The sequence below is a fragment of the Salvia miltiorrhiza genome, chromosome 7 (genome assembly GCF_028751815.1).
Source record: "Salvia miltiorrhiza cultivar Shanhuang (shh) chromosome 7, IMPLAD_Smil_shh, whole genome shotgun sequence".
Taxonomy (NCBI): Eukaryota; Viridiplantae; Streptophyta; class Magnoliopsida; order Lamiales; family Lamiaceae; genus Salvia; species Salvia miltiorrhiza.
Window position 1 is genome coordinate 20811026 of NC_080393.1, and position 20035 is coordinate 20831060.

General features: G+C 36.9%; 2 protein-coding genes and 1 long non-coding RNA gene across 3 annotated transcripts; 1 reads left to right on the forward strand and 2 right to left on the reverse strand.

Annotated features, from left to right (window-relative positions):
• The first annotated feature begins 743 nt into the window (after positions 1–743).
• Positions 744–3626, forward strand: LOC130993343 (probable 6-phosphogluconolactonase 4, chloroplastic). Its single transcript, XM_057918198.1, has 3 exons — positions 744–1225; positions 1496–1631; positions 3011–3626. The coding sequence occupies exons 1-3, from the start codon at positions 882–884 to the stop codon at positions 3473–3475; spliced, it is 945 nt and encodes a 314-aa protein (XP_057774181.1). The 5' UTR covers positions 744–881; the 3' UTR covers positions 3476–3626.
• A 1903-nt stretch (positions 3627–5529) lies between these two features.
• Positions 5530–7817, reverse strand: LOC130993346 (cytochrome b5-like). Its single transcript, XM_057918206.1, has 4 exons — positions 7617–7817; positions 7377–7482; positions 6051–6117; positions 5530–5958 (listed from the first exon to the last, which is right to left on the reverse strand). Exons 1-4 carry the CDS (start codon positions 7802–7804, stop codon positions 5708–5710), a joined length of 612 nt encoding a protein of 203 aa, XP_057774189.1. The 5' UTR covers positions 7805–7817; the 3' UTR covers positions 5530–5707.
• An 8001-nt stretch (positions 7818–15818) lies between these two features.
• On the reverse strand, positions 15819–19191 carry LOC130993349 (uncharacterized). Its single transcript, XR_009091641.1, has 4 exons — positions 18707–19191; positions 18602–18631; positions 16690–16754; positions 15819–16103 (listed from the first exon to the last, which is right to left on the reverse strand). It is a non-coding gene; the product is annotated as an uncharacterized LOC130993349 (long non-coding RNA).
• Positions 19192–20035: the final 844 nt, after the last annotated feature.

Sequence of the window (20035 nt, forward strand, 5' to 3'; positions counted from 1 at the left end):
GTTCTTATGCAACATCCAAATTGATTTTGCAGCAAAGACATTATGTGTTTTCATAAATAAAATATAAACAATAAAATAAATATTATAAAAAACAAATGAAAGAAAAACTATAAAGTGTAACATGAAAGAGAGGAGATGATAAAATCATAGATGATAGAGAAGAGAGGAGAGATGAGAGAGAGAAAAAATAATTTTGTAACTTTAAATAATAATAACTTTTTCATTTTAAATTTATTATTTATAATTTTTATATCAAATTAAAGATCTTGTCATTATCTTTAATTTAGTATCCATATTGAATATATATTTTTTTGAATCAAAGTTGATGATTATTAAAAAAGAATCAAAATAAAAAAAGAAAAGTGAAGAGAGATAAAATTTGGTGGGAGGAAAAAGTTTGCGTTAGACCCCTCTTTAATAGATTATATAGATTATAATAAGTATTTTTTTATCCACTATTAATACACTTAACAATTTTTCCTTAAAATTTGTATCGTCTCATACTAAGAAGTTATTTAGGGGACGGAGGGAGTATGTATAAGGGTCGTTCTGTTTGAATGATTGATAGAATTGATTCAATTGAATTAGATTAATCTTATGATATCTTATGACAAAATTAATCTCGGATCAACTCAATCTCAGGTAATCTCGCATTAATTTAATCTCGACAACCGAACATCCCCATTATTAATTTATGAATTGTTTTATGTATAAAAAATTATGTAGTTGAAAAAAAACGAACGATTGAGGGCAGAAGCAAACAAAAATGGAAGGTTGTAAAAGTGGCAGAACCCCCACGTGTGTTGGGCAGCTCGCACCGAACCCCACACTCTCACCAACTACAACTACTCTACAATCGCCGGTTTCTATATATTCGCCGCATGGCCGCCTCCTGCCGCGCTCTCTCCGCCGTTCTTCCCAATCAATCTTCCACTCGATCGCCGCAACGCCTCCCCTTCACTTCGCGCTTCCTCGCCGTCAGAGCCGCCTTCAGCTCTCTCAGATTGAATTTGGATTCATCCAGGTTGAGGCGCGGAACAACGATAGCGTCCATGGCTGAGATTGTGACGCCGAAGAGCAAAGGGAAAGTCAAAGTGTTCGACACGGAGGAAGATCTGGCGGTGTCGCTCGCGGAATACACCGCCGATTTATCCAATAAAATCTCACAGGAGAGGGATTCATTTACCGTTGTTCTCTCCGGTGGTTCCCTCGTTAAGTCTCTCAGGTAATTGACTCGTGTTTTGTGCATTTTTCAGATTAAACACTAGTATGATTGTTTTTTGGAGGAAATGATGATTCTTAGTACTAATTGCAATGGTGATTATCCGTTGAAGATTATCATCACATGATTGTCATAATTTGAAGTTGTTTTGTTTTTTTATTCGTGGACACTGTTAATTAATTGAATTGACTCGCTTTTCACTTAAACTATGCATTTGATGGAGTTGAACTGTTGAAGTGCTTTGTGATTTTGTGTTTGGTGGTGGAACTAAAGGAAATTACTGGAGCAGCCGTACATTGATTCAGTGGATTGGTCAAAATGGCATGTGTTTTGGGTGGATGAGAGAGTGGTGCCTAAGGATAACCCTGATAGTAATTATCTCCTAGCTTACAATGAGTTTCTATCCAAGGTACACTTTCTTTATATTTTTATTGGGAAGATTCTTTGTGATTGCTACATAGATTTAGGCAAACATGTTGGTTCAAAGAATGTCACTCTGAATTTGATCTCTCTCTCTCTCTCTCTTTGTTGGGGGAGGGCCGGAAGGGGGGATGTTTGCTCTGGTGTTTTGACTTTTGGGGCAACTTTGAATGAGATGATGTTGAGAATATAAAGTTTGCCTATGCTTGAGATTATCTCTATCAACTAATCAAGGGGATACTTATCTATTTTTAGTAGCATTTTATAGTATAACCAAGTTAATGCGGCTGTATTTATCTAATGATCTGACTATTTGTATAATAGCAAGGTAAACTACCTAGCATTCCTTTTGCTTGCCTTGAAATGGAACCTTGTAAGGAGGATTCAACACCAGGAATTTGGTAGTTGGAAAGTATCTCCTGCCCTTAATGGGAGATATAGACAATGAGATGCCTCAAAATATTTAGAACTCGGAAATGTTACCATAGTGGAACTTATGCAGATACTTGTGTGTGTGTGTTTGGAAATTGCATATGTGAACTGCATTGAATATATTGTTATCTCCCTTTAAATTTGTTTAAACTATTAATTATTTTTTTCATCTTTAATTGGATATTTTGGGTTATATAAGATTGTAATGATAATATTAGTTGTACATATCCTATCGTGCATGGACATTAAATTAATAGTATATCCTTATAATGAATTAGTTGCAATAATTGAATTAGTTTGAATGAATGGCTTCAAAAGACTCACCCTAAATTAACCCAGCACCACTCATCTTGGCACCTCACATGAACTATTCAAACCTGAACATGAATTATGAAGCCATGGATGAGTATTTAAAGCACTGAGTTGGGACTGCAGCAAATTAAGATACACATTTGAAAATTAAGAAACCAGATACTTAGGCAATCCCTTGAGTTTAGTCCATAGAATTTATTCCTCAAAGGTGAATCTTGTCATAACAATGCCCTCCTGCAATGAGTCCATAGTACTGTTGGCATTCATGATCAATTCTAAACTAATGCCTGATCTACAAAGAGCACTGCTAAAGTCAGAAATTTCCATGCTGACTACATTTGACTTGAACAAAGAACTTGAATTTTATAAAGAAAAAAAACGCCCTTGCGAAAAAAATAAAATTAAAAAGCACAACCAAAGCCCTAAGTAGACTTTATTGGTATACATTCCTGACCGTGATTGTGTTTAATTGTTTGAATTATTTTCATATGAAAACAGTGTGGCTTATTCGGTATCTGTAGATTATGAGATTTAGTTATTTCACTGCATATTACAAGAACATCTTTTTATAAATGAGATCATCTGTCTTTCTTATATCCTTTCCATCTAAATTTGTTGCTGTAGGTGCCAATTCCCTCAGGCCATGTGTATGCCATAAATGATGCATTGTCGGCAGAAGGTGCAGCAGATGATTATGAAACCTGTCTCAAGCATTTGGTGAAAACTAAAACAATAGATCAATCTGAGAGTACTGGGTTACCCAAATTTGATCTTATGCTAATGGGCATGGGTCCTGATGGTCACATTGCTTCTTTGTTTCCCGGGCACCCTCTCATTCAAGAAAACAAGAAGTGGGTTTCCTTCATCAAGGAATCACCTAAACCACCTCCAGAAAGGATCTCCTTCACTCTCCCAGTCATAAATTCCTCGGCAAACATTGCCCTCGTTGTCGCAGGTGCTGGTAAAGCCAATGCGGTGCATGTTGCACTAAGTGATGTTTCAAACTCCGATGTGCTTCCTGTCCAACTAGTTGCACCAGAAGGGGAGTTGTCATGGTTTTTGGACAAGGAGGCAGCTTCCAAACTCTAGGTTTCCTGTGAAATTGGCGATGAATGTTGTATCAGTTGGAATGTTGTTCTATCAAATAAACGCAAACTTGGAATTTTCTATACCACTATGTAATCTGGATTGAGTTCTTTTACCAATATAATGTGCTGCTGCTGTGAAGATTGTCATTAAATAGTCCAGTTTCTTTTTCATTATCATTTTTAGGCCCAAATGTGTTTAGAACTTTAGACATAGGAAAACGAGCGAATGCCATGTGATGATTAATGTATTTGCACCTTTATAGCAGGTCTGCGCGATATTTTATGTTAGTACTCCCTCCGTCCCGCTATTGAAGTCCCATTTCTTTTCGGCACGGAGATTAAGGAGAAGCAAATTAGATGATTTAAGAGTGTGGTCCACATGATTTAGTTTGTGTTTAAGGAATAACTAATTATTTCTAATTTATTGTTATTAAAAGACTTAATTTTTTTAATTTATTTTTATATAATCTGTAATTTTATTTATATTAATTTTATGCTTGTTTAATGTGATTGCAGTCTGCATATTCCAAGACTGCAGTAGAAAGGTTTCTATTTTGTAAATGATGCTAAAATGATGTGGATGAGATATGCCCTATAATGTGATGCTATAATGCTTTGATGTTGTGATTGCAGTCTGCATAAACCAATAACACCAGACCAATAACACCAAATCAAACAACAGCAGCCACCCAACACCATCAGTTTCAGCAACCAAACCAATAACACCAAATCAAACAACAGCAGCCACACATAACACCAATTCAACCACACCTAACCAACAGTCACACATAAACAACACCACACACCCAAAACATAAACTAGAACAACTGGAACACACAAGCCAGTAAGAACAGGGGAACAAGTAAGAATCAGGCTGCACTCATAGTCAAAATAATGCCATTTAATCATAGATCATTGGACCAAACCAAGTAGGGACATATAAAGTTGAGCATCAATCATCATTTCAGACCAATGGACCACACATACCACATATGACTAACACTGCAAAATCCCACATGCAACTTCCTAAAACCAATCGAAATCCCACACGAGATCTAGAAGCACCAGTACTTGTAAATGAAGATTAGGGTAGATCTCACCAGAAAAAAATCAGGGAGCATGCTTTTCAACATCAACAACACAGCAACACAGCATCAGGCATATCCCTGTGTTGCCAGTTTTCCTCACACAGAAAAAAAGAATCAGGGTAAGAAATAGGGTTTCCAGATGAAAACGATACATCACCGGAGGAAGCACTAGGTGTAGACGAAATCATTTTACCTTCATGGATCTCAGCCCGGCGACGCCAACCTTTGCATCCATCTTCAATCACCAACAATTGGATCCAAGTCTCCAACTCAACCATCCATGCGAAATCGGACTTCTCTGCGTTTGATTTCGGCATAGAATTGGTGGAATCGGTGGAATCCCTCAGAACAATCGAATTTCGACCAAAGGCGACGAAATAGAAAGCGAGAGAGAGAGAGAGAGCTTCAGATTTTGACGGAGTAAAATCACAGGGAACAACTGGAACACACAAATTGAAGGTGAGAGACGAATGCAGAGGAGCGGCGGCTGAAACCCAAGAAAGTCGACGACGGAGCGTCGGAGAATCGGAGAGGCAGAGCGCCGATCGCGATTCGAGAGAGAGAGAGAGAGTAGTTTTAGGGTTTTCGGACTTGCGGCGGACTCAAATGGAGAAAACTTGGGAGAAAATTAAATGGTGGTTGGAGTCCGGTAGGTAGCAAATGAAATTAGTGAGTTAATTAGTGATAAACATCCCCTTATTATTTCCTTTTTAGGAAACGGGACATTATCGGTGGGACAACCCAAAAAGGAAAATGGGACTTGAATAGCGGGACGGAGGGAGTATATGTTTTGTGTGTTCATATTGGCCTCGTTTGAACTCCTTCCACCAGAGTCCACTCCCACTCCTTCCCTCGGCACTTTGCTGTTTTATCTCTTAGATATGCCCATGTTTTAATTTGTAATTTTTTTTGTTGCTCTTTTTCCTTATTTAATAAACGTATTTATTCATTTAAGAAAAATGACGTCTACAGATGCAGATAATGCTACATTTAATCGAGAAGTTGAGCACAAAACCGTCACAAAGAACAGAAAACAATACAGCAGGCTAACCAGGTAATCTCATCTAAGTTCAGCAAGAACAAGTTTTACTAGCTTAGAAGGGCGGAGACAACCAATTAGGAAAAATAAGCGCTATTCTAAGCCCTCATTTCTCTTTGGTGTAGAGTCGGACAGCAAATGCCAGTCCCAATATCAGGAGAGGCACGAGGAACTGCAAGATCTTGATCACAAACTCGGGAGTCTTGTCTTGATTGTACGATGGTTGTTGTGGAGCAGTGTAGCTTCGTTTTAGGGGCACCGTTGCCATGTCTATCTCCCCAATCAAGTACTTATCCATCATCTCCCGAGCAGAATCGCTGTGCCCAACATCTTCAAAGTCATTGGTTGCGTCTTTCCCTAGAAAAAGGCAACAATTACACACGGCAGTCTTGATTGAGTCTTTGTTTACATTCATCAAAGAAAAATAAAATAGATCATCATTTAGGTACCAGTGGCTGATAGCAAAACTTCATCACCTCCTGGATGATCCTCCATAAATGGGGTCACATCATAAACCTGCAAAAATTATAAACTACAAATGGATATCATTTTGAAGGGAAAGTCTGAAAAACCTATAGTGAGACCCAAACAAGTATGCATAAATACAGCCATAAATTTTCACGATGCAGTGCGGAGCCAACATATTACATATTTCATTCCTCCATCTCCAACTATTTGCACCAAAATATTGCTTTTAGCATAATTTTTTTAATAAAATAAAATTCAAATCCAAATCAACTTCGATTTTTTACTCCAAAAGGAAGGCCCTCCATATTCCTAGATTCATAATGATCATTTGAGACAGTTGAACTGATGGTGACAGCTCAGAAAATAGCCAAAGCATAAGTAGCCCTTCTCGTCCCAAAATAGTCCAGGTCCAGAACTGTTGGCCAAGAAAATCAGCCAGCTCTGGCACCAAAACCAGCACACAACCATCTTTACTTAGCATCATCATAAAGTTATTGTTTATTTATCATGTTTACAAGTGATTTAGAATTAATAATTTATTGCAATTATTAACTTTTAAAATATATTTTAATGTTTTTAATTAAATAAATAATTATCACATAAACAACTAATTGAAATTTGAAGTTGTACATAATTAAACATTTCATAAATATTGTAAATAAAACAGTAAATATTATTGATGTAATACTCACTGGAGATGAATCTTAGTTTGGAGAGAAAACAAATAGTTGGAACTTGGACCGGCATTGGTATTAGATTTCCCCTCAAATTTCCACATCAAATTAACCAAATAAAAGAAGAGAAGTAGTACCAAGTCCAAGCAATATGTGCAGTGATTCAGGGCTATCTACCTACTAGTTAAGAATCAGAACTAACTACCTACGGAAGAGTCAGTGAAGTTGTTTCTAAACCAACCCTATATAATTGCCCTGCCGTTGATGTGTAATCTAGCAACTCTAGTTCAAAAGAGGACATAAAAAGAAAAGGAAAATGAAAGGAAATAAGAAAAATCAAACAGTTCCGTAAGCTAGAAAGTGAGTTAAAAGAACTCGAAACATATACTAGTACAATAAAAAGTGTATTCGAACTACAACTAGTTCTCGAAAAATTAACTGAATTTCGCAGTAGAACGCAGTCATTGTTCCTATTCTAGAGCTTCAGTCAACGGAAATCGAACTCTACACAAAGGTCCAACTAAATTGACTACGAAGTCGCTATGAAATAACGAATCATACGGCATGCAATCAAACAAATTGAAGCTCTATATGTACAAATAAAGATTTAATTGAAAAAGGGGGTGATCTTGCCTTTCCGCTGATAATCAGCCAACAGTCCTTAGTCTTAGTATGCTTCGCGACCTCCTCGAATGTGTGAGATTTCGGATCTGATGCCATCGTTGATTGTTCCTCACCACTAAACACAAAAACGAAAATAGTTTCAAAATCGGAATGAAAACATAAAAAAATATAAGCCGATTAACAAATAAAGAGAGCATCTGAAAAGCAAACAACGGAATCAAGAGAAATTAAGTCGATCAGAAAGCTTACGAGAGAAGCGGAATCTGATAATTTTCTGCGTCGCCTGCTTTCACCAACAACTTTTTAGAGTGAGAAGGCGAGCTGCTGAAATCGACGTCATATATACAAATGGATTTGTCCGGGGTTGGATGTAAGGACAATTTGGCCCCTACAATAATCTGATATATTACAGCTTTGACCTCTTCTTCGGCAACCATTTTTCATATTGGCAATTCGCATTTCCACCTTATCGAATAAATATTATTTCCTCATTTTTTTTTTGAGGGTAATATTCGTTCCTTTTATATCTCACATATATATATTTGGGTAGATTCAATTGCTATTTTTCATACGAACCTGAGACTAAATGAATAAGATAATATATAGTGTTAAATAACGATATTCAAAAAATTAAAATTGGAATTCACATAAAATTTTCTAAATACTACTCCCTTCGTTCCCAAAATAAGTTCCTCTTTAAGGACGACACGAGTTTTAAGAAAAAGTAGTAAAGTGTATTGATAATGGAGAAAAATATGTTATAATTAGTATTGCGAGTGATGAAAATGTGAAAAAATGTTATAATTAGTATTGAGAGTGGTGAAAAAGTGAAAAGTAAGAATAAATAAAGTATTATTAGTGGTGGGGTAGTTGTTCAAAAATGAAAAGAAAGAAAGATGAACTTATTTGGGGACGTCCCAAAAAGGAAAAAGATGAACTTATTTCAGGGACGGAGGGAGTATAACTATAAGAAACATTGAATCAACATATATAGAATTGAGACACTCTCCTGTGCAACTGGTTTGTGAATGACACTATTTCAACATACAAATGACACTTGAAGATCTTCAAGTGTCATTTGCATGTTGAAATAGTGTCATTCGAAAATATTCAAGTGTCATTTCCCGAATAAAGTAGTGTCATTCTGACAATCAGTTGTACGGTGCAACCGGTTGCACAAGAGTATTTGTGTATAAAATTTCATTGGAAGGCTCATATATATATATATGGAGAGGTTCAAGAAAGAACCACTAAATAAAAGAAAAACAGAGAACCATTTTCAGTCATTCGATCATCAAGATCTACGGTGGATGCATCATCTTGTTGGATGAATACAGATCCTGTGTTGAAATCCTGAATGGAGCAATTTTTTTTTATTTTTTTGAGTGTATTAATTTTAACAGCGAATGCATTAATTTTTACAGTGGATACATTAGATTTGATGGTTCTCATGTTCTCACAAATATATATATATATATATATAGGGTTAGGTTCTATGGAGATTTTTTTTCGAAATTTACAAATGTTGAACATGTCAATAATTTTTTATGAACATATTTAAATTTTTATTGAACGTTTGGGGTTCGAATCTTGGAGTGCGAGATTTTCAACAAATACGTTTTTTTAATAAATACGTCTGTTCATAAAATGTTATTGACATATTCATCATAATTATCGATATATTCATCAAAATTTGAACACAAAATTTATTTTTAATTATTGATTAGTCAATGGATTATGATCTTGTTTCTCCCTTCTTTCAACATTTACCTTTCTCTATTAAACCTTTTCCTATATATATGGTTCATATCTATTAAAAAAGATCCTTAAGAATAAAGAAGAAATCACATCCATCCATATATATATATACTTTTTTGGAATTAAATAATTTCACTAATTAAGTTTCAGAAGCAAATTCTGCTACGACAATACGTCGAAGCGCTATATGATTGATAAGGGCTACAAAAGAGTCACTAGCAAAAATTGACGCGATCAGATTTCAAAATGCCTATAAGGCTATAATGATTGTTTTTATCGAAAAGCAAGAAATACATCTTTCATGGCCGATATAACTTTCTTCCTATTCAAAATATTCACTCCGTCACACAAAATATGATTCAATTTTATTTTTTTATTTTTATCCCACGAAACTTGACCTATTTATAAAAATGACAAAAAAATATTTATATTCATTTTTTTACTTTTTCACCTACCACACTTAACACACAAAATACCAATATCTTAATTCTCGTGCCGAAAAGAACTGAATCATGTTTCATGGGACGGATGAAGTAGTATATTTTGAATTAAAAAAAAAACTAGTATATTTTGATTCGAGAATCCCATGAATTTAAGAAATTGGATAAATATCTTATATATAATCAAAAATATATAATAAAAAGTAATTTATTCGATATCACATTCTTAAATCTCACCATTTCAAAATCTCTCATTTTTTATTCATTTGCAATCACTCTATTTATATACATGTATATTTTTATTTTTATTGAATTAAATAATATATTCAAAACATCACCTTAGTCATGTACTTACATGAACATGACATTCTCTTCATTCCCCATTTCTATTTTTTCTTAAAATATCATATATGCATTCTTAATTTATATATTTAATTTTTTTATGTATTTGTAAAATAGTAATTTATTTAATAATAATTATTATTAAACATAACGTGATTTTCTGTCAAAACTCATCTTACATGGCACTCTAAAATCTTTCCATTCTCATATTCCTCAAATTTCCTTCATTTTCAATAATTATTTTTTATTTGTAATATTTAAATAATATATTTAATTATAATTAATTAATTAATATAGACGTTACAAAGCATAATTTATGAAAGCTAATTAGAATAAATACATAAATATATTAGATGTACTCTGCATGTTTATATATGTATGGAAGAGTTTAATGGAGAACACTAAATATTCAAAAAGCAGACAACAAATTTCAGCAGTTGATCTTATTTAATCTAACGGTCAGCATTTATTCACGTCATATTCAACGGATGTTTATGTTGAACATATAGGGGGTCGAATTCTAGAACCCCCAAAAATTCAATATATTTTGATGAACGTTCAACGAAATGATTGATATGTTCAATATAATTTAATGAACATGGACGTGTTCGTATTCTCCATTGAACACGACCCTATATATATTATGGGTTCACTGGTGAAAATTATATACTCCCTCCGTCCCGCTAAAGTTGGCTACATTTGTTTCGGCACGGAGATTAAGAAATGAAGTGTTATGTTTTAATTAAGTGGAGCCCATCAAAATTATTGAGTTAATTAAAATAATTTCTTCCTCCTTTCACTTTCTTCTTCATCCACTGCCACCCACCTCCGGCGAAGTCGCCGGCATCAGCCACCCCCTCCTCCGGCGAAGTCGTCGGCATCAGCCACCCCCTCCTCCAGCGAAGTCGCCGCCACCCTCGTCTCCCTCTGTCCCCCTCGTCTCCCTCCCAATCCAAGAAACAATTCAAATCTGCCAGCAACGAGGAAGTCGTCGGCGACCGGAGCACCACCACCACCGACCATCATTAGTTTTTTCTTCATCCTCTTCTTTTTTTCCGGCACCGACCACCCTCAAATCTGCCAACAACCACCACCGCCGCCACCAGAACCCTTCAAAATCCACTCAAAAACCAGAAATCAAAAATCAGATCTTGCCCTCAAACACTGTGAAGGCGAGATCTTTAGAAAACCAGATCTTGTACCTGAAATCAAACCAGATCTTCGCCTCGATTCAAACGAGGTGAATAGAAGACGGCGATTTCAAATCTAGGGTTAGGGGAAGAGGGTGCCGGCATGGCTGCTTGAGAGAGCGAGGGTCGACGGTGGCGGTCAGCCGCTTGAGAGAGCGAGGGGCGACGGTGACGGTTAGATCTGAGAGAGAACAGAGGGAGAGATGGAGGACGACGAGGGGACCCATCGCTGCTTCGAGGGGCGAGAGGTGGCGGCTGCCGGAGGGGCGAGAAGCGGCGGCGGCCATGGTGGTGACATCCCGCCGGAGAAGAAGATAGGAAGGAGAAACGGCTGATGTGGAGTGTTTGTGTGTGAATAGGGTGTGTGTGTGTTTATTTTAAACAAGATTTAGGGTTTAATTAGTAACTTAATTAGTGGTCTTAATTAAGTTAAATTTTTACCATTTTTAGAAAATAGCCAACTTTAGTGGGACACCCAAAATGGAAATGTAACCAATTTTAATGGGACGGAGGGAGTATATATTATGGGTTCAGTGGTGCAAATTTTCATTCGCGTGGGTTTATTGTTTGGTAACATTATTTGTTTTTGCTCCGATTCTAAAGTACAGTGGGGTAAGGGCTGTTCTTGAAAACAATAATTTATGGATTTTCTGTGTATTCGATGAAATGGTCCCAAATTTTATTTTTTGTACAATTTGTTTAATTTTGTATAGTATGAATCAGACTTTATATTCGTATGGATATACTTAAAATGTGTATGAATATTTGTATTGATTGTATACATGTCAATATAATCTTATATTAATTTGTTCAGGTAATGCATTCACAGTAGATTTTGATGATGAAATGACTGAAAATGATTATTCGATCTTATTTTATTTAGTGAGACTTACTTTAACCTTTTCCCACGTATATAAAGGATAAACTCAAAAAATAATCGCCCCTAAGGTCTTACAATCAACTTCAATCACGATTGATCGATAACCACCTTATCGTGTCATTGCAATTTTTGTGTAATTCATATAGGACTAAGAAAATAAGTTACTGATACGAGAGTAAATAATTAAACTATGGATTAACTATAGTTTGGTGAAATTCTGATAAATTTAATGCTACAAATTCTTCTATGCAGATATTATATATTTTAATGGAACACTTGTAAATATGATCGCTATTTATATTTACTATCCTCCTAAACCATCTTATTCAAAGTTTGCTGTCTACGACCAAAAAAACCGCTACTCCGATTAATATAATTTATTCAAAATTGAACTTTAGATTAGTCAAATTGAGTTGGAAAATACTAATTCTTATTATAAAACTCAAACATGGTCGCGATAATCTTCGTGGTTGTTTTTTGTTTAATGAATCTTTCATTTTTTTTATCAATTCAAAGGCATAGTGGTAAACGATAAATAAACACCGTTTTTGACCAGCCACCGGAATTTCGACTCACTTTCCTTTATCCCAAATAAGTAACAATGAGACGCATATATTCTTATTCTGTATTTCTAAAAAGGCTGCCCATATTTGCAATTACAGATTTTTGCAGTGCAAATCCTTAATGTGGCAAATGTCATTTATACCTCATTTGATTTGTTATCATTATTTAACTTGAATTTTGTTGCGATTACTGATTCAGTGTTTCAAAGTTCATGCTACAAAATGATTTATGGGAAGAAACACCAGCCAAGCCAAAACGGGGGCACGCCTTTTTGACACTTTGACTTCCTCAAATTGACACCAAAATGTGTTTCAAGATTTTTCGTGGTATTTAATCATCAGGCATATTCATATATTTCATGCCTCCATGGGACCATGGCCATAGGAGCAATGCTTTACTTTTTTCAACGATAAATATCAATAAATATTGAAAAAATTTGTACATAGAAATAATATATAAGTAGTTGGCACAGCTACGACGATATAAAAATTAAAGTCATTAAGTAATGAAGTTATATATGTATTTCGTACGGTTTTCAAAAAGTAGGATATTCAATACCGTGAATTTAGATCAATAGTACTATAATAAATTAGCATTAGTTTTTTTTTTAAATCAGAAAAAAGATTCATATATTGGTACCAGAGATACCATCAAAATACATATTACATCACAGAGGTGATCAAATCACCTTGGCACCAAGAAGATAAGTTCATCTATTTGTTTAAGATATCAAAAGCTTTATTCCAACACCACATCCGAACCTTAATCTCCATAACTAGACTATTTGTCTCCCACGTCTTTCCTTCGAATCTACATTCATTTCGTTTCTTCCAAATCATCCAAATAGTGCAGACCCAAATTGCCTTCACGAGATTCCCACTTCTCTTACCTGTCCCAGGGTTCGCAAGCATGGAGAAGTGAGATTCCACCGAATATGGACACCATATTGGCGCCAAGTGCCGATGGTGGTTATTACGTAACAATAGGAATGCAAAAAATCTTTGTCGTAAGAGTTCAGGGAGCTCAAGAAGGTGGCAGGGTATTTCTTTCGGGCGGCAAAACTGTACAAGGGGCCGCCTTGCAATCTCAGGGCTTGGGTTTGGATAAACAATTTCGTAGTGTCTCCGACACCGTGGGCTTTGCACAAAATATGGAAACAATATAACCTCCGAATGGCGGAGGGAGCTATTTGGTAAAAAGGAATTCTGAAGTGGTTGGCAACGTCCACTAGGAGCCTGGGGGGGAGAAGTTTGAAACCGGCATCTATCTGGGCTCGCCAGATAACTACCCTATTAATGTGCATTCTATCGAGGGCAGGCTCTGAAGCCTTGGATTGAGGTTCAAATTTCAGGCCTTCAGGTCGCCTACATATGTCAAACATTTTGTGCATATCCGCGATACCCAACCGGGATGCGGGAATGGCCTTGGGTGTTTTAGGGGTAGTAGGGAGAGGCTCGGATGAGGCCGGAGAATCTTGGGGCTGGCTAGGGTCGGAGAGAGTGGGAAGAACTGGAGGATTTTGAGGACGAGGGGGAGAAGAAGGCGGAGAAGTTTGAGGAGAAGGAGAATGGGAGGGGGAGAAGACAGGTTGGGCATCGGAGGTGGAGGCCATGGTCGAGAAAGTCTAAGGAAAACTAGGGTTCGCACGCTCAATCAGAGCACCAACAAAATCAGTAAGACTAATCCACACCGAATAAAAGTACCGGGGAGGGAGATACGCAATTTACCTAAGTCAAGTGTTCGTTAAAGTCGACGGAAGGGTCTGGAGAAGGAAGATCGCGATGTATACGTCGGAACAGAAAGAGAAAGATCGCCGAAAATCGAGAGGAAATTACGCGAAGTGAAAATGAGGAAGATGAATAGTGGAAATTTGAAACGCCTAAGTATAACGTACGCGGGCATCTACCAACTAGCGGGATGAATGACACGTGGCACAAGGAAAACAATCAACGGTCAAGGATTTTTACGGAGAGGTGAAAAGACGCAATGGTTAAAAAGTAACCTCGAGATACGGGAAAGTACACTGTAAAGCTTCGGGCATTTAATGCGGATGACGTCAGCCACGCGGGCGAATACTCTGACTAGATTACTCCGTTCCAGAGCGAACTAGTCAGACCAGAGGGGGGGAGTAGCTGATGAGGAGTAATATATGCAGAGCAGAGGAATGACCTTTATCAGGGAAACAGACCTCGCCAGAGGAACGGATGCCGTCAGAGAAACGGTCTTCACCAGAAAAATGGCCTTCGCCAGAGAAGTCACTCTCGCTAGAGGAATGGCCTTTGCCAGAGAAATGATCTTCGCCAGAGAAATCACCAAAAGAGTAGCGGAATCCCCCGCCTGGGGGCAAATTTACTATTATACCCTCGACCACGCGGAAGGCATGCTTTGAAGGCGAAATTACTCTTTTACCCCTAGCATGTAATCTATAAATACCCATGCACACGCACTCTGTAATTTACGCTATCTCTACTTTTCAATACTATTGCATTTGATTCTCGTGCTCTCAGCAACTTAGCAATTCTCTCACTTTTCCGATCAACCACTAGGTATAATTCACAATTAAACAATAATTCACCGATAAAATGACTATCCGTTCATTCATGCTTTACCACTTACGACAATTAAAAGTGTGTTCTCTTTTATTGTAAGTTTATCATTAGAAAAGAAGGGAAAAAGAAAAGATGAGATTTTTTTTTTATCACATTTTAGATATTTTCACTATTTTTAACTCATTTTCTCTTTGGTGGAAAAATATACAAAAATATCATGGAGAGAGAAAGAGAGAGGAGAGATATGATATTTTGAAGATGAAATCGAAAGATCATAAAAGTACTCCCTCCGTCTCAATAAAAGTGGCCATCTTTCCATTTTAGTTTGTCCCACTAAAAGTGGCGACTTTCTCAAAATGGAAATATTTACTCCCTTAAGCCTAATTAATTAATTTAATTAAAATTTCTAATTAAATCTAACCTCCCTAAATAAACACACAAACACACCCCTAACAATAGCCGAAAACTCCATGGCCGCCTCCCAGCAGCACCGGCCGCCACCCCATGGCCGTCGCCCAGCAGCACCAGCCGCCGCCTAACGCCCCCCTAGATTGGGTGTCTGGAGAGTGAGCGACGAAATTGAAGGAATGAGGCTGAATTCCCCCTCAAAAATTCTGGCGACAACCGCCATCCCATGGCTGCCGCTGTGTCACAGCCCACTATCCCAATGACGGGTTAACCGGGGTTATGACTTGGGTGAACAATAAGAAATGAAAATTTAAAAGGGATTTACTAAATAACCAACATTAATAACAACAAACTAGTGGTATATATATATATATATATAACCACTTGGGTAATTAACAAATGAGCCAGCCATAACGACTAAACCCCAAATGAAAGTTAAACAAAATGAAGGAGTAATAAGTTCCACAATACGATAACAAATTCAGAGTGTTTGCAGCGGAAAAACGTGTGAGTTATGCATATGGAGATGCATACTCAAGGTTTCATTACATAAACATCAAAAGGGAAATCCGCTCAACACCGATCCATTCCATCGCCTGCTCAACCTGCACATTTAGAAATACATGCAGGGCTGAGTATAAAAATACTCAGTGACATAAGCTGAAAATACAACATGCATACATATATAAATTGAACTGCCATAACAGTAACACACAGGGGTTTTCATAAATGACCTGCGCTTACTAAAACATTTCGTTCATTTTCATAAAGGTGGATGCATCCCATTTTCAGTCTATATGATCCATATCTGTCCTTTCTATCACGCGCCGGGAAGGAGGCCTCCTTACCACGGACGCCAAGACCGGTCGCAAGCGACTCGCGGTCTCCATAAGTGTACACGTTAACCCTAGCTAGCAACCTTTGTCTAGCATAGGATCCCAATTGGATTTCCTTTAAAGTTGGCGAACCAACACAGATAGGATACATATAAAAACATAAACATTTTGGCAGTCAATCATTTCATAAACATTTCATTTTCATAACATTTTCATTTTCATAAAGGGCATTAAACCTATAAGCATTTCATAAGAACTGAATAAATAGTCAAAACATATCATGCATATATATTCGCATATGAGGCCTACGTCACGCAGGGGATCTCTATATACGTAATAATAAAATAATGCCCACCTCAATTGTTCTTAAAGCTGGCGTGGAGTCGTTTCTTCTTCTGCTTCACTTTCTGTCGCCCGGACCTTCATTGATGAAGAGTCGATAAGTTCGTGAAGAAATTGTCATAAGACAAAGTCTAATTCTACGTGCCTAAGGTATCTTTTAATGTTTTAGGGTTCTAGCATCCATATTAATCTCGTTTCATTCAATCAATAAAATGTAACCAATTATCATGTAACTATCATATAGGTTCGAACCCATTTGTTCGAACATCAACATGTACATAATCCATAACCTCCCTCTACACCCGTCATTTAGTCAAGTACTCCATTAATTAAGAACAAGCTATATATTATCACCCTGAAAATTTAATCATTATAAATCATGCTTTCTCATACTTCGCACATTTTCATCACTTAAATAAATAAATCATTTATAAACACATGCTTAGCAATTTAATATCTCAATTAAATCCCAAGCTCATTTGATAAAGTAAATCATATACTTAATCATTCTATAACACAATTCCACATTTTTTTATCATGTAAATAAATAAGAAATTCCATTATTCATTTATAAATAATAAAACATTTTAAAATCCATTGAGATGAAATAAAACATTTTAACCATTTAAAAAAAAATCCATACTCGTAAGCTTTGAAAATAATTTTATCATGTAATAAATGGGGCTTAATCCCAAAATATTTGCTTTAAAGTCCATTAATAATTTAAATAATAGAATGGACTTCATTTAGAATAAATAATCCAACTCCCAATATTAAAATTTAAATCAAGAGATTTAAATTCACTAAATAATTTAGTGAAAAATCAAACATTTTTTTTATAGAATTAAGGCCAAAATTCGTAGGCCTATATTTAAATAACAGCTCAAAACTTAATTAAAATTGGGCCTAAACCTATTAAATAAAAACCCATCAGATTTAAAGGCAAAATGGGCCCAACAGAAATAAAATAAAATCGGCCCACTCTTTTTTTAAAAAAAATTTCGGCCCATCCTCATTATAGGGCTTAAGCCCAAATTTAAAAAAAAATCTAATACTAACATATATACACAAACACACACACTCAGCACACACAACACTCATCTCTCTCGCCTCTCTCACGTCTCTCCCTCTCACTTCAAGAAACGCACACACACACACACAACTCATCTCTCTCCCTCTCCTCGTTTCTGCCGCCGCCGCCCGAGATCGGCGAAGGTCCGGCATATCGCCGTCGTCCTGCTCCTGTCCCGGTGAATCGACGGCAGCCGCGCCTCCTCACGGCCCATCCCCTCTCGGTATCTCTCTCTCTCTTCCTGCTCGCGGTGGGCAGTCACCCCGGCGACCACAGTGCCGCCGCGACGACCTCAACAGCACCGCTGCCTGCTCTTCTTTCTCCCCCTCGGCCGGTCGAGCAACGGCATCCCGAAGGGCCGCCGCTCGTGCCGCTGCTTCCGCCGCGTCGCCGCCGTCTCTGCCGGAGAAGATAAGTCCTTTCCCCTTTCCTACTTATTCCCCTTTTCTCTCTTTTCTAAATCTAAAACTCAATTAATCTTTCTCCTCTCCTCCCAATGTCTGACAGAAAAAGGAAAAGGCGGCGGCTTGCCGCCGAGCCGTCGCCGTCGCCGGCCCTGAGCAGCCGTCGGCTGCTCTCACTCCTCCCTCCGTCCCCGGTCACACACAATAAAGACACAAGAAGGCCCAATTTCAGTCCAGATTCACATATAGAAAGTTAGGGTTTTTGTTTAGAAATTCTGTTCTTTCATCATTTCTTTTTATCGGATCTTGAAATCCTTGTAATTGTAATAGTTAGGTGAAAATAATGATTATGAGTGTGTGTTTGTTTGTTGGTGGTCCTCTGATGCTTGATAAGATGATGTAATTGAAGCAATAATAATCTAAAAGAAGTTGTTTATGCTGGAAATAACCTTGAAGAGGCAGATGAGGATTTGTGGCTTCTGCATAAATGATGCTAGGTGTTAGAATGTAATCCTCGAAAAATTAAATGGAGGAAATAAACAAAATTTACACACCTTGATTCTTGATTTGGAACTTGAAATAAACTTGATAATTTCTTTGAAGGACCCGTGAGGAGTAGGAGGAAAGAAAATGGTAATTTAGAAGATTAGAGAGAGAGGATTTCTTAATGAGGAATCTGCAAGATGTAGTGCTGAATATGGAATGTAGTGGTGGAGAAATAAAAAAAATGAAGTGTGTGGAGAGTTAGGTGTATTGGTGGGGAAAAAGGGTGTAGTAGTGGGGAGGTAGTGGAATAATGATTATTTAGTGGAATGAGTGTAGAAGATGGCCGGCAATGATGAGTGTAAAGAGTGTTTAGTGGAATTAGTGGAATTAGTGGAATAATTTGCATATGATGAGTGTTTCCAACACCATCAATTTATTTAAGAGATAGATGTATGTGGAAATGAAAAGTATATGATAACGTATTTGTAATACTAATTCCGGGTTTCCATATAACGAAGCTTCGTTATAACTCTCTACAAATTACATATTTTATAACTCGTTTTATAAGTCGAAAATTAATCACGACTTCAATTAAATAATAGAAATACTATTTCTGTCGTATATAAATTAATAACTTGACTTTGCTAAGTCAATTATTAAATTAGAAAATAAATTATTGACTGCTTCAATAATTCTTTAAATCTCAAACGGATTCAAATAATAATAAGAATTTAGCACATCAAAATACATATATAACAATTAAATAAATTAAACCAGTTTTATTATTAATGGATGCCGAACCCTAATTATTAATAATTCAGTCTTTAATTAGTGATTAAAAGCCGGGATATGACATACTATCCCCCTTAAAAGAAATTTCGTCCCGAAATTTGTACCTCAGGAAATAATTCTGGGTATTTCTCCTTCATGCTAGACTCGAGTTCCCATGTTGCCTCTTCTTGATCATGGTGCTTCCAAAGGACTTTTACTAAGGGTATCGATTTATTCCTTAGTACTTGAATCTTCCGATCTAGAATAGATTCGGGTCTCTCTTCATAGCTCATATCTGGGCTAAGGATAACGTCGTCTCTTTGGATCACGTGTTTTGGATCATAAACATATTTTCTCAACTGCGACACATGAAACACATTATGCACATTCCCAAGGCTTGGCGGCAACGCCAGCCTGTAAGCTACCGGGCCCACCCTTTCTAGGATCTCATAGGGTCCTATAAAACGGGGTCTAAGCTTACCCTTTACGCCAAATCTTGTAATCCCTTTAGAGGGAGAAATCTTCAAAAAGACTTTATCCCCACACTCAAACTGCAAGTCGGTTCGACGTTTGTCGGCATAAGACTTCTGTCTATCTTGGGCCTCTTTAATACGTTGTCGAATCTG